At 37.7% G+C, this 14,854-nt stretch overlaps 1 protein-coding gene across 1 annotated transcript in view; it reads left to right on the forward strand.

The window, feature by feature from the left end:
• The window catches only part of l2hgdh (L-2-hydroxyglutarate dehydrogenase), a 37,212-nt gene extending 24,994 nt beyond the window's left edge, over positions 1 to 12,218 (forward strand). The window contains exons 8-10 of the mRNA XM_060828462.1: positions 955 to 1,112; positions 1,737 to 1,868; positions 11,658 to 12,218. Coding sequence (XP_060684445.1) covers positions 955 to 1,112; positions 1,737 to 1,868; positions 11,658 to 11,853 — 486 coding nt within the window. The 3' untranslated portion in view covers positions 11,854 to 12,218. The remainder of the gene's footprint in view (positions 1 to 954; positions 1,113 to 1,736; positions 1,869 to 11,657) is intronic.
• The last annotated feature ends 2,636 nt before the right edge of the window (positions 12,219 to 14,854 follow it).

Raw genomic sequence — 14,854 nt, forward strand, 5'->3', positions numbered from 1 at the left:
TGGATTGGTAGGAGTGCAACCTGGAGACTATATAACAGTGAGTTGGAGGATTGAGGGCTGCAAAAATGTGCTTTGGAAAATTAAGGTACACTTTTGAAACTGGTCAAGGCACACTTTGGTTTTGTGAATATTCATTCTTATGTGTGGTAAATTCATTGGGTTTGGCAAAGCTGTCAAGAAATTGTCCAGGGAAAGAATGTGGCGTTCAAAACAAAAGGTATTGGTCATTTCAGAGAGTCTCTTCACGTGGAACTATTATAGGGTTGATGCTGCGCGACTGATTTCCAAATTTATCGTTTATTTCAGTGAAAATAATTGTTGACAAAAGTGATTAGCTGAAGCAATTTCAATATATTGGGTGTTTGTTTTGTATCAATAATGGTGTGTTGTGTTCAATAGTTACATCATCACTAGACTGTTAACTTTATTTTGTTAGGATGTCCCTTGATTAATACATGTCCTGAACAATAGGTGGATTGGCCTGGAGAGGGAAGGATGAAGGGAGTCATTTTACATATTATAATTAAATAATTAATGTGTGAAAAAATAAAGAAATGGAAGACATCCCAAACTGCAGTTTATTTTGTTGATATTTTGCTCTTTTTTTGCTGTGAATTGCTTTGTAGTGATGCAAAATGCCTAGTATGCCAAAACTGTGGATGCCATTACGTATGAAGAAAGGCATTTAAAATTTACATTCTAATTTTGCAAACCAAGTAAAATGGCGCTGTGCAGTAAATGGACACTTTCCATAATGATAAACTGTGGCCAGTGCCACTGCAATATGGTACCTGAACTCTATTATCGTCCAATGAACAAAGCCTTTGTCGGAAATTGTATCCATTTCTTTTAATAATTAATACTTAATTGAACAATCAGAACAAAATGCATTTCTTCAGTGGGAGTCTTTGAATATTTCAGCAATGATTCTTTAAGTTATCTTTTGCTTTATAGGTTCCAGATCCAAAATTTCCTTTCCTTGGTGTGCACTTTACACCCAGAATGGATGGTAGTGTCTGGCTCGGACCCAATGCAGTTTTGGCATTTAAACGGGAAGGTTACAATGTTTTTGATTTTGACCCATTTGATTTTTCAGATGCCATAACGTATAGGTATGAACTATGTGTCTGATTGAATCTTTGCAATATATGTGTATGGATTAGAAATAGGATGGATTCATGAACAGCTTTAATATCAATCTCTATCTTCCAACATTGAATACACACTTAAAATTCCAGTTCATTCTTCTGAGGTGACAATCATTCATTAAATGTATTAGTTAGATTTTAAACTTTACGTTTCTCAAAGAAAATAATATTCCAATTCAAATCCCATATCCAATAGCACTTTTAATTACTAATGTTAGACAAGTTCATAAAAGCAGTTTATCTTTGCCACGAAGCCTATTAGTGACTTCAAAAAAAAAACCTGGAATGTGCATTATCCATAAATGGTAATTTTTCAAAGAATTATGTATTCTTGAAGAAAATGCATCCTATAACATAACTCCAGGTTCCTATACACTTCTTTCTATAACTATTCTGATGTATATGTTGTTACATACACATTTGTATGAAAACATTTTTAAGTAGGAAAAATATGATCATTCATTCAATTTTTATACAAATATTTAAATCTTTATTTATTAAAGTTTGGAAGTTCAGGTTGTATTTAGGTCTTAATCATTTCGAAATTCTCAAAAATATTGAAAAATATCTCCATCTTGTCTTTACCAGTGGGGTCCAAAAACTTATATTGAAAAATATAACTTTTGGCTTAAACGAAATGTATAGAGGAGTTGTAATTGGTGCCCAAGTGAAACAGCTTCAAAGATACATACCAGCACTCACTGTCGACGATGTCACAAGGTAAGTAGTGAAAATATATGAAGCACATTAAACTGTTTTCACCTCTATTTCTGATTAATTTTATCTCTGGCTCCCTGGGATTTGTTGTCGTTACCATAACAATCTTATTTTTTTACTTCATTAGATCTCTCCAGAAATCAATTTTCAGCAGCCATAGAAAATGTTACATTGATTTTTTTACAGATCTTCAATTAAAATATTAAACATTTTTCAAGACAATGCAATCCACCTGTTACTAGATCAATTAATTACTGAAAAACACAACAAAATCAAAATATTGTGGATACAGTAAAGACTTAGGAGGCCAGCTAGCGTCTATAGAAAGAGAAACTGTTAATATTTATGTTTGATCTGTCATCAGAAGTGGAAAAAAGAATAGAGATGGAATAGGGTTTTAAGCAAACAAAGCAATGAAAAGGAGGACAGCAGGAAAGAAACAATGGGAAGGTCTGTGTAAGTGACAATAACAAAATAATACCAACAGCTAACTGAAAAAAAATGCATGCGGTGAATTTTACCTGAAAACTTCAAATTCACTTCAGTCCAGAGGACTGTAAAGTGCTTAATTGAAAGGTAGTGCGTTGTGCTGTGAGTTTCCATTGACCTTCATAAGAACAGTTTTGGAGGTGAAGGACGGACAAGTCAGGATAGGAATGAAAATGTCTCAGTGATCAGAAGCTCAGGGTTACACTTGTGGATGGAGTGGAGGTGTTCAGCAAAGTGGTCATCCAATCTGCAATGGGTACTTAAATGTATACCAGAACACATTGTGAGTAGTGAATACAGTATGTTAAAATGAAGGAAGTAAATAATTTTTTACCTGGAAAGAGCAATCGGACTTATTGCATTCTTGTGTGAGAAAAGACCAGTTATAAATTCAGTACACTTTTTTTTTTCTGAATTTATTAAAGATTGCTAGATTCGATGCTGGTTGCAATAGCTAGATGTTAAAGATCTGACTTTTTCTTTTGAGGTGCAACATTTGTGTATTACGTATGTTTCTGTGCTGTTCTCCAATTTATTGGAGTTAGATGGAGTTCAGGTGTTTGGGAGCCTTGGTAAGCTTGATGCTTATCATTACCAACCCACTATAGGTCAATAGCCAACAAAACCAATAAATGTTTGACAAATAGCTACAATAGTAGAGCAGAAGTCAGAAAATGTTATGGCAGAGTTTATATGGCTCTGATTAAACTGCATGATTATTCTGCTTTGGTTGCGTGCAAGGGCAGGACACAGTCTATGGGATTTAACCTACACAGATTCTTAATGTAATCCATCTGAGTTACAAGGCTCAAATGGAGAAATGTAAGTTTTCAATCTCAGGAATGATATTTTAGAAGTATGCAAGTATATGGGAAAGTTAATCTTAAATATTAACATATAATATTTTGAGAGGCACACAAAAGGACAGGTTCAATCAAGTATAATATCTAATAGTACTCGTGTCAGAAAGATCAACACAGAAATGCCTTTAAGATAGTTATTTCAGAGATGAGAACCATGGAACAATTTAAGAATTAGTGGAATGCATCACAATGTAGGATGACATGCTCAAGACTACTGAGCATGTAGTCAGCAGAAAGGCTATCATGGGTTGAAGAGCAGTGTAGCAAGATAATACAAAAATAAATGGATCATTAGGGTACAATTTTTAATAAAATTCTAAAGCCTCGGTTAGGCCAAATTTAGCACATTGTGTTTAGTTTTTGTCAGGAATATCAAAGGGTCAGTTCAGAAGAATCCATTAAAGTGACAGTTGAGGAATCCTAAATCAGCTGTCAGAATAACTGAAGAGATGTAGAGCCCTTTATTTAAGTAAACCACAACTTTTGAGAAAATTTCAATGATACTAAATATAATAATTTTTAAACTCAATTAAATAAAGGAGGTCAGGTGACAATTATAAGTTATGAAGGTTGACAACACAATTAAATAAAAAATGTTGAAAATATGCTGTTGGTCAGGCAATATCTGTGATGGAAACACAGTTAACTGCTTCAAGTCTGTGATCTTGTGCCAGAGCAACTGTTATGACAATTATCTACAATTCCAGTGCCATAAAACAGTCCAAAGTCAGTACATGGAAAACAGTATGTGACATAGAATGTACAAAATAAGAGCAAGATAGAGCCATTCAAATCTTCAAGCCTATTCTCTTTAATAAATCTTTCATGAAATGTGAGCTTTACTGGCAATTGTCCGCATCTAATTACCCTGGAGAAGGTGGAGATGAGCCTTCTCCTTGAACTGTGGTATTGATAGACTCATTGTGCTATGAGGAAAGGGGTTCCAAGATATTGACCCAGGAGCAGTGATGTTAGGATGGTGTGTTGCTTGGAGGAAAAGTTAAAGGTTGTGTTGCCATGCATCTGCTGTCCTTGTTTTTCTAAGTAGTATAAGTGTTGCATTTGGAAGGTGCTATTGAAGGAGCTTTGGTCAGTTGCTGCAGTGCATCTTATAGATGTACCTCAAAATCTATTGGTCTCTGCTGTCACTGTGGAATGAGTCAGTAGATCAGTGACAGTCAATTGAAAAGCTTTGTCTTGGAGTATAGTCATCCAATCAATGTAAAGACTATTCCACCATACTCCTCATTTTTGCCTTTTAGGTAGTAAATAAGCTTTAGGAGATGAGAAGGTTGATTGTCTCAGAAAAATCCTAATGTGGTCTTGTAGACATGGTATTTATATTCAAGGTTTGTGCGAAGATTTGTAGCTCGGGTGCTCGTTGTTGTGGTTCTGTTCGCCGAGCTGGAAGTTTTTGTTGCAAACGTTTCGTCCCCTGGCTAGGCGACATCATCAGTGCTCTGGAGCCTCCTGCGAAGCGCTTCTTTGATGTTTCTTCCGGTATTTATAGTGGTCTGTCCTTGCCGCTTCCGGGTGTCAGGAAGGACCCGATACCCAACACGAGCAAAACTAATGTAGTTTACAAAATACCATGCAAGGACTGCACAAAACACTATATAGGACAAACAAGAAGACAGCTAACAATCCGCATACGTGAACATTAACTAGCCACGAAACGACACGACCAGCTATCCCTAGTAGCCACACACTCAGACAACAAACAACATGAATTTGACTGGGAAAACACTACCATCATAGGGCAAGCCAGACAGAGAACAGCCAGGGAATTTCTAGAGGCATGGCATTCATCCACAAACTCCATCAACAAACACATCGACCTGGACCCAATATACCAACCACTACAGCGGACAGCTGAAACTGACACCCGGAAGCGGCAAGGACAGACCACTATAAATACCGGAAGAAACATCAAAGAAGCGCTTCGCAGGAGGCTCCAGAGCACTGATGATGTTGCCTAGCCAGGGGACAAAACGTTTGCAACAAAAACTTCCAGCTCGGCGAACAGAACCACAACAATGGTATTTATATGGCGGGTCCAATTAAGTTTCTTACCAGTGATATGCCCCAGGATGTTGATTGTGGAAGATTCAGTGATAGTGGCATGTAGTGGATGATTAGATTATCTCGTGTTAGAGATGACTATTGCCTGGAACTTGTGGTGGCTGAATATCACTTATCAGCTCAAACTTGAATGTTTTCTGCTTTGCTGTATACTACTCTGGAGTGCTTTAGTAACTGAGCAATGTGAATAGTATTGATCATTGTTTCCCCCATAAACTTGGATTAATGACCTAGTGGTATTATCACTGGACTGTTAATCCGGAAAATGAGCTAATATTTTAGGTTTGATTCCTACCATGGCAGATGGTGGAATTTGAATTCAATAAAAATATGGAATTAAGAGTCAAATAATGACCATGAATCCATTGTCAATTGTCAGAAAAACCCACCTGGTTCACTAATGTTCTTCTGGGAAGAAAACTATCCTTTTCTGATCTGGCCTCCATGTGACTCCACTCCCACAGTAATGTGGTTAACGCATAGCTGCTCTCTGGGATAGGCAGTAAATGCTGACCTAGCCTGAAACAGCCTCATCCCATGAAAGAATAACAAAAAATCTAGTGAGGGTAATTAATGAACTCCTGTATCAATATCCAAGACTTAACCTGTTGCCGTCTAACAACCTCCACTGTCTTCACTTTTGCTGGGTATGACTCTGAATTACTGAAGATGTTCCTCCATTTCCCCCTCCCCATTTCCATTCAGCAATATTATGCCAAATATTCTATCTCAGTTCTTTCTCCCTGCACTTTCCAGATATGTCATGATTCACCTAGTACCTCAAAATCTATTGGTCTCTGCCTTAAATATACACACAACATTAGGCTATAGTCCAACAGGATTATTTGGAAGTACAAGCTTTTAGAGTGCTGCTCCTTTGTCAGGTAGCTAGTGAGGCAGGATCTTAGGACATAGAATTTATAGTAAAAGATCAAAGTGTCATACAGCTGATGTGAAGTATTGAACAAAACTGGATGGCTATTAAGTCTTTAACAACTTAGCATGGGGTTGCAGGTTTCATATCTTTAATACGTAAATCCCTGAATTTCTTTCAAGTCACATTCCCAAGAAAACTCAAAGTTTTATGAAAAAAAGGTGACATCTCAGCTCAGACAATGCATGAAAGATGTGAGGTTAGAGTTTGTCTTTCCAACTTTGAGTCAGACTGGTTCTGCTTCCAAAGTAGGAATTGATAAAATGTCACATGGACTGACTGCCTACAGCTTGTGTGCTTTTTGAACAAAATAGAATGTATCTGCAAATACTAATCTGAAAAACAAATCCACCCCATAGACTTGTGTGTGTGTGTGGGGTGGTGGGTAGGCGGGGGTGTGTGGAAGTGAGTGTGAGAGAGTGTGTATGTGCATGCTTGATTGAGTGTGTGCACAAGTGTTACAGAGTCATATACATGTGCATTCTCAGCCACACACACCCACCCACAGGCATATACTCAGTCACACCCGCACATGCACTGAATCAAAAACACAAACACACACACACGCGCGTGCGCATGCGCATACCAGTCTATGGGATGATTTGCATTTTCAGATTTTTATTTTGTTCAAAAAGCACTCTGTAGACAGTCAGTCCATGTGACATTTTGTCAATTCCTACGTTGGAAATAGAACCAGTCTGACTCAAAGCTGGGATATAACCTCATACCTTTTAATGCATTGTCTGAGCTGAGATATCAGCTTTTTCTCATAAAACCTTGACTTATTTTAGGAATGTGACTTGAAAGAAGTTCTGGGATTTATGTACTAATGAATCAAAACCTGCAACCCCATACTGTTATTAAAGACTTAACAGCAATTTACTTCACATCAGTTCTATGACATTTTGATCTTTTACTATAAATTTGTGCCCTATGATCCTGCCTCACTAGCTACCTAACGAAGGAGCAGCGTTCTGAAAGCTTGTACTTTCAAGTAAACCTGTCGGATGATAACCTGGGTGTTGTGTGATTTTTCAACTTTGTTCATCCCACTCCAACAATGGCACGTCCACATCTTAAATATATTAAATATCCACAGCTCTCTGGGTAAAGACTGCATTAAAGGAAAACTCTTTTTGAATTAGGAAATTTCTGTTTATCTCTGTTCTAAAAGACAAAGCCCTTATTTACAAATCTGATCCTATGTTCTAGATCTCCTCAGCCAGCATCTACCCTGTCAAGCACTTAAGAATTTGTAATTTTTAATTAGATCACATCCAATTCTTCTTAACTCCAGGGAATATTGATTACTAATTTTACCTGCCCAAGACAATGTTGTCATCTCAGGAACTAGTCTAGTTAACATTGTGTACTTCCTTCAAAGCAGATATGGCTTTCCTTATATAAAATTAGAGACACTACCTAGGGTATGATCTCACTAACGCCTTGTATAATTGCAGTAGTAAGACTTTTTTTATATTTATACTCCAATCCCTTTGCAACAAAAGCTAATACATAAATTAACTTAATTGCTTGCTGAACCTGCATTTAAATTCTGTACTTCATATATAAGATCACCTGACTTTCTCTGAATTCACACATTTCCAGTCAACAAATATTCAGCATTTTTGTTTCCCACTAAAGAAGAAAACTTTGCACTTTTCAATATTATATTTCAATTGTCATGTCTTCCTAAGAGAGAAAGAGATATTGGGAACAGAAAAAAAGGTTGATCAAGTCAACAAAGACAGAAACCATGGACAACAGCCCAAGAAACAGAAACAGCAGTAGGCTTTGAACAGACTATGTATCTTGGCCTTCTCCTGATGTCTGCACCATTGCAGAAGTCAGCCTGTACATGACAAAGAAATAGCTGAACACAGTGAATTCAGAAAAGGCTGGAGTGCTGCAGAATTACTTATGCCTCTCCCCAAGCTATTCAAGTATAATTATTACGTAGATGTCAGTATTTTAACATGAAAAATTATCCAGGTTTGTTCTGTCCACTAAAAGCACAACAAATTCAAACTAGTCAGTCGCTGTCCCATCAATCTTTTCTGAATCAGAGATATTCTGAATTAGCACACAGCAATATTCACATTAGTATCCTCCAACATTATATCTACCTTATTATTTTACTTTTATTCATTCACGGGATGTTGGTGTCACTGATCAGGCCAGTATTTATTACCCATCCCAAATTACCCAGACAGTTGAGAGTCAACCACATTGCTGTGGGTCTGGAATCACATGTAGGTCAGACCAAGGAACAATGTGAGAGCAGAAAACCTGCAGATGGTAGATTACAAGGTAGACTTGAAGTAGGCTGGAAGAACATAGCAAGCTGTGCAGCATCAGGCGGTGAAGAAGTCAACGTTTTGGGTGTAACCCTTCTTCAGGTCTTGAAGAAGGGTTACACCAGAGACGTTGACTTTTCCACCTCCCGATGCTTCCTAGCTTGCTGTATTCTTCCAGCTTCCTGCTTGTCACACCAGGAAAGGATGGCAGTTTCCTTCCCTGGAGAACATTAGTGAACCAGAAGGAATTTTACCCCAACAATTGACATGGTTTCATGGTCATCATAATATTCCAAATTCCAAATTTTTATTAATTCAAATTTCACCATTTGTCATAGTGGGATTCAAACCCAAGTCCTTGGAACATTACCTGGGTCTCTGGATTAACAGACCAGTGATAATGCCATAGGTTGTTACCTCTTCTGTTATAGATGAAAAATGTGGTGCTGAAAAAACACAGCAGGCCAGGCAGCATCTGAGGAACAGGAGAATCGACATTTCGGGCATAAGCCCTTCTTCAGCCCTATTCCTGAAGAAGGGCTTATGCCCGAAACATCGATTCTCCTGCTCCTCGGATGCTGCCTGGCCTGCTGTGTTTTTCCAGCACCACATTTTTCAACTCTGGTACTCCAGTATCTGCAGTCCTCACTTTCTCCTAGCCTCTTCTGTTATAGCCTTGGTGCAAACATGGACAAAGAAATTGAATTCCAGAGGTGACAAGAGTACTGCTCGTCACCAAAGCAGCTTTTGACTGAGTATAGCATCAAGGAGCCCTAAGAAAAAACGACGTTAGTGGCAAGTAGGAACATCTCATTAATTTTTGGAATCTTCCTAGTGTAAAGGATTTTAGGAGGCCAATTATGTAGCTGTGGCCCATTGGTGGAGTACCTAAGGCAGTGTTCTAAGCTCAACCATCTTCAACTGCTTCATCAATGAGCAGTTCATATCAAAAGGTCAGAAGTAGTGACATTTACTGCCAGTTAAACTTGTTAAGAGCATTCACAACTGCTTCTGTTATTGTAGTCTGTTCCTGTATGCAGCAAGAGTTGGACAACAAAGTTTGCTGGGGGATATAAGCAATGAAGAGGTCAGAGAGACAATGTGAAGTGATTGGGTGAATGAGCAAGAACATAGCAAATGAAATATAACATGGTAAAGTATGAAGTTATCCTAAGGAATTTACATAAAATGAAAATACCTGTGCTAGAGGGAGTGTAATAAAATTATCTAGACTGATTCCTGGGATGATGGAATTGTCCTTTGAATAGATTTCAACTTAGCCTGTGTTCTATAGAAGAATGTTCTAACCAAAGCATATGAAGTTCTTAAAAGGCTTAATAGGATCAGTGCCAAGAAAATGTTTTCACTGGGTGGGAAATGTTGGAAGTAAGATGACAGAATTAGAACTTGAGTTTTTATGTTATCGGTGCTATACAAATATAAATTGTAAAGTGGCCTTAAGAGAACACCACCTGAAGTTTCTCTCCAAGCCATTCACCATTCTGGCTTGCAAATATATCTCCATTCCTACAGTGTCACTGGGTCAAAATCTAGAAATGGTTCTCTCAGGACATTGTGAGTCTACCTACAGCACATGGACTGCAGTTCTTCAAGAAAGCATTTCACCACCATCTTAAGGGCAACTTGGGACAGGCAACAATGCTGACTCAGTCAACGATGATCCCTGTCCCAGGAATGAAAAAACAAAAAAGAAATCCGAGAGGACCACGCTATCTTTTGCAACCACGTTGACTGATGATGGTTTAACTTGAGGGTAGCCATGTCTAAGGTGAGGAAAGGGATTGAGGATGTAGGACCCTTCATGGCAGCCACGCAGGAACTGAATCCACACCGTTGACGTCACTATCCATCACAAACCAGCTATCCATCCAGCTGAGCTAACTGATCCCTGATATATATTGAAATTTAGAAAATTAAAGGGCAATATGATTGAAACTTAAGGGAAATGTTAGGGTGGATAGACAAAGTATTTTCAATCATTGGGGAATGTACCCTGAAAATTAAAGCCACACATTTTGTAAGTGAAGTTAAGGAATGTTTTTACATACAAAGTGTGGTAGAAGTTTAGCATTCCCATCCACAGACAACAGTTGACGATATATCAAATTATTCTAAATCTGAACTAAAAGAGCTGCAGATGAATCAGAAACAAAACAGAAATTGCTGTAAAGCTCAGCAGGTCTGGCAGCGTCTGTGGAGAGAACCCAGAGTTAACATTTTGGATTGTGTGAACATTCTGTTCTGAGGAAAAATCCCTCGACCAGAAATGTTAACTCTGATTTCTCTCTACAGGTGCTGCCAGACCTGCTGAGCTTTTACAGCAATTTCTGTTTTCTTTTTATTCTAAATCTGAGTTTGATAGATTTTCATTAATCAAATGTATTAAGAGATTTTGGGCAAGGGTAAGTATGGAAAGTTAGGTCACTGAATAGCCATGATCTCATTGAATGGTGGAACGGTCTCTAGAGTCAAATTGCTCCTGTTCCCATGAGCCATTAAATGCAGTGGCATTTAACATGGTGGAAGAAACATTCAGAATTTTCCCATTTTGCAAACTACATCATGATGGGTAATTACACGTTACCAAAATAAAGATTTATAATAATCCAGATTGTTCTATTATCTCAATTATAAGGGGATAGTGGAAAGCAAAGTGCATAATTCTAAGGTTGGGCATACAAAATTAGAAAAAGCATTTCTCAAGAATGCATTGAAGGAGTTTGATATGTATCACTTTGATATTCAAGATTTTGATCTGTAATTTTCTTCAATATTGGCTTATGATTTTGGGAAATTATCCTGTCAACATATACAATTGAATATTCAGGATTTGTAATATTTGTTTGTGAAAATCGGTGTAAACTACGGAATTAATAATCTTAGTCATAACACAGATATAAAATCTCATTGATTTTGTGTATAGTCAGAGACTTCAATTTTGATTTCTGCAAAAGGAAGACCAGAATTGATAACATTGTGTTATCTGATGCATCTGATTAGCATACTGTATAATTTAAATTGAAAGCCAAAGTAATCTTTCCATATATGGATTAGTTTGTATTCTGTTGTAATTCAAATAACCTCTAGAGTATGCTGTGTTCTGCAGGGGACCATCTGGAGTGAGAGCCCAAGCCTTGGACAAAGATGGCAATCTTGTGGACGACTTTGTGTTTGATGGAGGTTCTGGTGCTATTGGGAGCCGTGTTCTTCATGTTCGAAATGCTCCTTCTCCTGCAGCTACTTCATCCTTAGCTATTGGTGAAATCATTGCTGATGAAGCAGAGAAGAAATTTAAGTTGTAATATTTTACATGTTTATGTTTTACAAAATGTTGATAAATTATGCACAACCAAATATGGCAATAACTTAGTACATCAGATGAATATCTGAATTTCTTGTTATTGGGTGTGCTTTCTCTTACCCTTCTACACCATTGAGTCCTCCTGAAGACTGTTGCACTGAAATTCATTACTCAGACTTTTATTTATGAATTTAATCAAAGGAGGCAGCTCTTCTCCAGCCCAGTTCAGATGTGCCTTATTTGCATTTGTGAAAGATTCCAATAGCTAATTATTAACAAAGAATTATATTAACTTAAACTGCTACAAATTGAAATAACCATAAAACTTTGTATGAAAATAAATTTTACAAAACATATTTCAAGCTATTTATACTACTTATGTTTGAGTTTGTAGAGAGACCACACACAGTAAGAATACCATTACCGGCTCCATTTTAAATGCCACACTTTTTTCATATTCTTGGGTTAGTTATGGAAAGTGACACCACTTGTAATAATTCATTGGAGTTATGAGCCTCAAAGGATCTCTAGTCTGGAGTCAGGAACCTTTTGTCAGGTAAGTTCACAAAGTGACAACTTTACAGATCATAATGTTGTAGCTTATAGCATGTGAAATATATTTAAATACCGTGGGGCTTTCTTATTTAAAAAAAGCAAATGACCAACATTGTGACAGTAGAGAAGTGTAAAGAGCATTTTATCCAATGAACAAGTGTTTTCTACATTGACCAATAATAGCATTCAGATTTGACACTAATTTTGCCAATGATATGATTTTTATTTTTGTTATGCTGCCCATATACCAGTCCTGTGCTTCAGATGGCTGACCTCTTTCAGAGCAAAGTGTTAATGTATCAGCTTTGGAGGTTTTATTAATACAGTGCAGTGGACTCTATTATGAATGCTTGGCTGATTTCCAACAGCCCCCCCCCCCCCCCCAATGAATTTTAGAATGGAATGGGTTGTTGATATAGCTCGAGGGTGTCATGAATTAATTTGACAGTTTCATTATCATCTAAAAGGATCAATTTTTAAAGTGGTTTTGAATGACTGTTTTGACTCTATCTAGAACATCTGAAAGACTTACAAATGCTATCATCGGGCTCAGAAGTTTGAAACATATACTGGCTACGTGGTCGTAGTAGGAGTGTGGTGCTTTGGGGGGACTGAGCTGGTATGAAGATGCATCAGAATTGAATTGAATTGAATTTATTGTCATGTGTGTTGAGGCACAATGAAAAGCTTTGTCTTGCGAGCAATACAGACAGATCACAAGGTTAAGTAGCATAGATAAGTAAATAACAGGTAAGCAGCAGCAAAAACAAAAACACAGGCACAGGCGAATGTTAAGAGTTTGAGAATCCATTCAGTATTGTAACAAAAGTAGGGTAGAAACTGTTTCTAAATCGTCTGAGAGGGTGAGAGCTAAGGAGAGGTTTATCATGAGGGATAAGAAGGTAAGGTTTTTAAGAGGGTCACTTACATGCTAATGTTTCAAGTATCCCAGGTAAGACATCTAACCCAGCTACATAGGCCTCCACACCCATCTCTCAGTTTCTGCCTCTTACAAGAAATGGCAGCCCTCACACTGGCCTGCAACTGCCACCCATGATAAAAATGGCATTGGAAAACAGGCCAGGCAAGAGAAATGATCATGATATTGAGTAATGGCCTGATTCGAAATCCTTATTTAAAGATGAAAGACTGGATTGTCAAGTAACTGAACAGGGTGGGGCTGTTTTCCCTGGAGTGTTGGAGGCTGAGGGGTGACCTTATAGAGGTTTACAAAATTATGACAGGCATGGATAGGGTAAATAGGCAAAGTCATTTCTCTGGGGTTGGGGAGTCCAGAACTAGAGGGTATAGGTTGAGGGTGAGAGGGGAAAGATATAAAAGAGACCTACGGGGCAACTTTTTCACAGAGGATGGTATGTGTATGGAATGAGCTGCCAGAGGAAGTGGCGGAGGCTGGTACAACTGCAACATTTAAGAGGCATTTGGATGGGTATATGAATAGGAAGGATTTGGAGGGATATGGGCCAGGTGCTGGCAGGTGGAACTAGATTGGGTTGGGATATCTGGTCAGCGTGGAGGGGTTGGACCGAAGGGTCTGTTTCCATGCTGTACATCTCTATGACTCTGAGTTGTGCGAATAGCATCAATCATTTAATGGAAAGCTAGATAAATGCCTGAGGAAGAAAGGAATAAAAATATAGTTTATAGAGTGAAGGAAAGCAAGATAGGAGGAGCCTTGTGTAATGTACTGCTGTAAGACTAAATGGCCTATTGCACAACAAATAATCAATATATTCAACACATGTTAAGTATTATACAATGTAATTTGGATTTCTGAAGAAAACAGTGTTTCTAGTTCTCATTCTTCCTACCTTGAACCTTTTTGACTTCTGAAATGCATTTCAAATTTGGAGTTTAACCTCCTAGTCCCTTTCCCATTACTCATGGATCAACCATAAAGCTGAGCACTTGTAGCCTCTTGAGTAATGGGAGCATCAAAGCTGAGCCAGTCCTTTTCTCAGCTGGCGTGCATATGTCTGCATTAATCAAACAGTGCTGAATAGTGGTTCAAAGTGAGAATCCTGAGGAATTTCGCCTCCATCTCAGAAGGTACTGAAGCCATTTGTGGTGTCATGCTCCTGTTCTAGCTGAAGTAAAATACAATAACTCATCAAATAGCAAAAAATAGCAGATGGTCCTCATTTTTTGAGTCAGTTATACCCTCTTTAAATTCATCGAACCAGTGTGCAGTTACCTTTGCTTTAAATGTTTTTGATTACATTATTGAAAAATGTTAGATACACAAACCAGGAAAGTACCTGATATATTTTCCTGTGAGCACTTTTGGTGGGTAGTATGATGAACTATTCAATGGAGAGAGTTGTGAAGAGGGATTTGTAAAGTTTGCACTAGTAGAAAAATTAAGCAAAATTAACTTAAAACCTTTATATTTAAGTATTTAAAATAATCCTAAATGATTAATTTGT

The sequence above is a fragment of the Hemiscyllium ocellatum genome, chromosome 8, assembly GCF_020745735.1.
Source record: "Hemiscyllium ocellatum isolate sHemOce1 chromosome 8, sHemOce1.pat.X.cur, whole genome shotgun sequence".
Classification (NCBI taxonomy): domain Eukaryota; kingdom Metazoa; phylum Chordata; class Chondrichthyes; order Orectolobiformes; family Hemiscylliidae; genus Hemiscyllium; species Hemiscyllium ocellatum.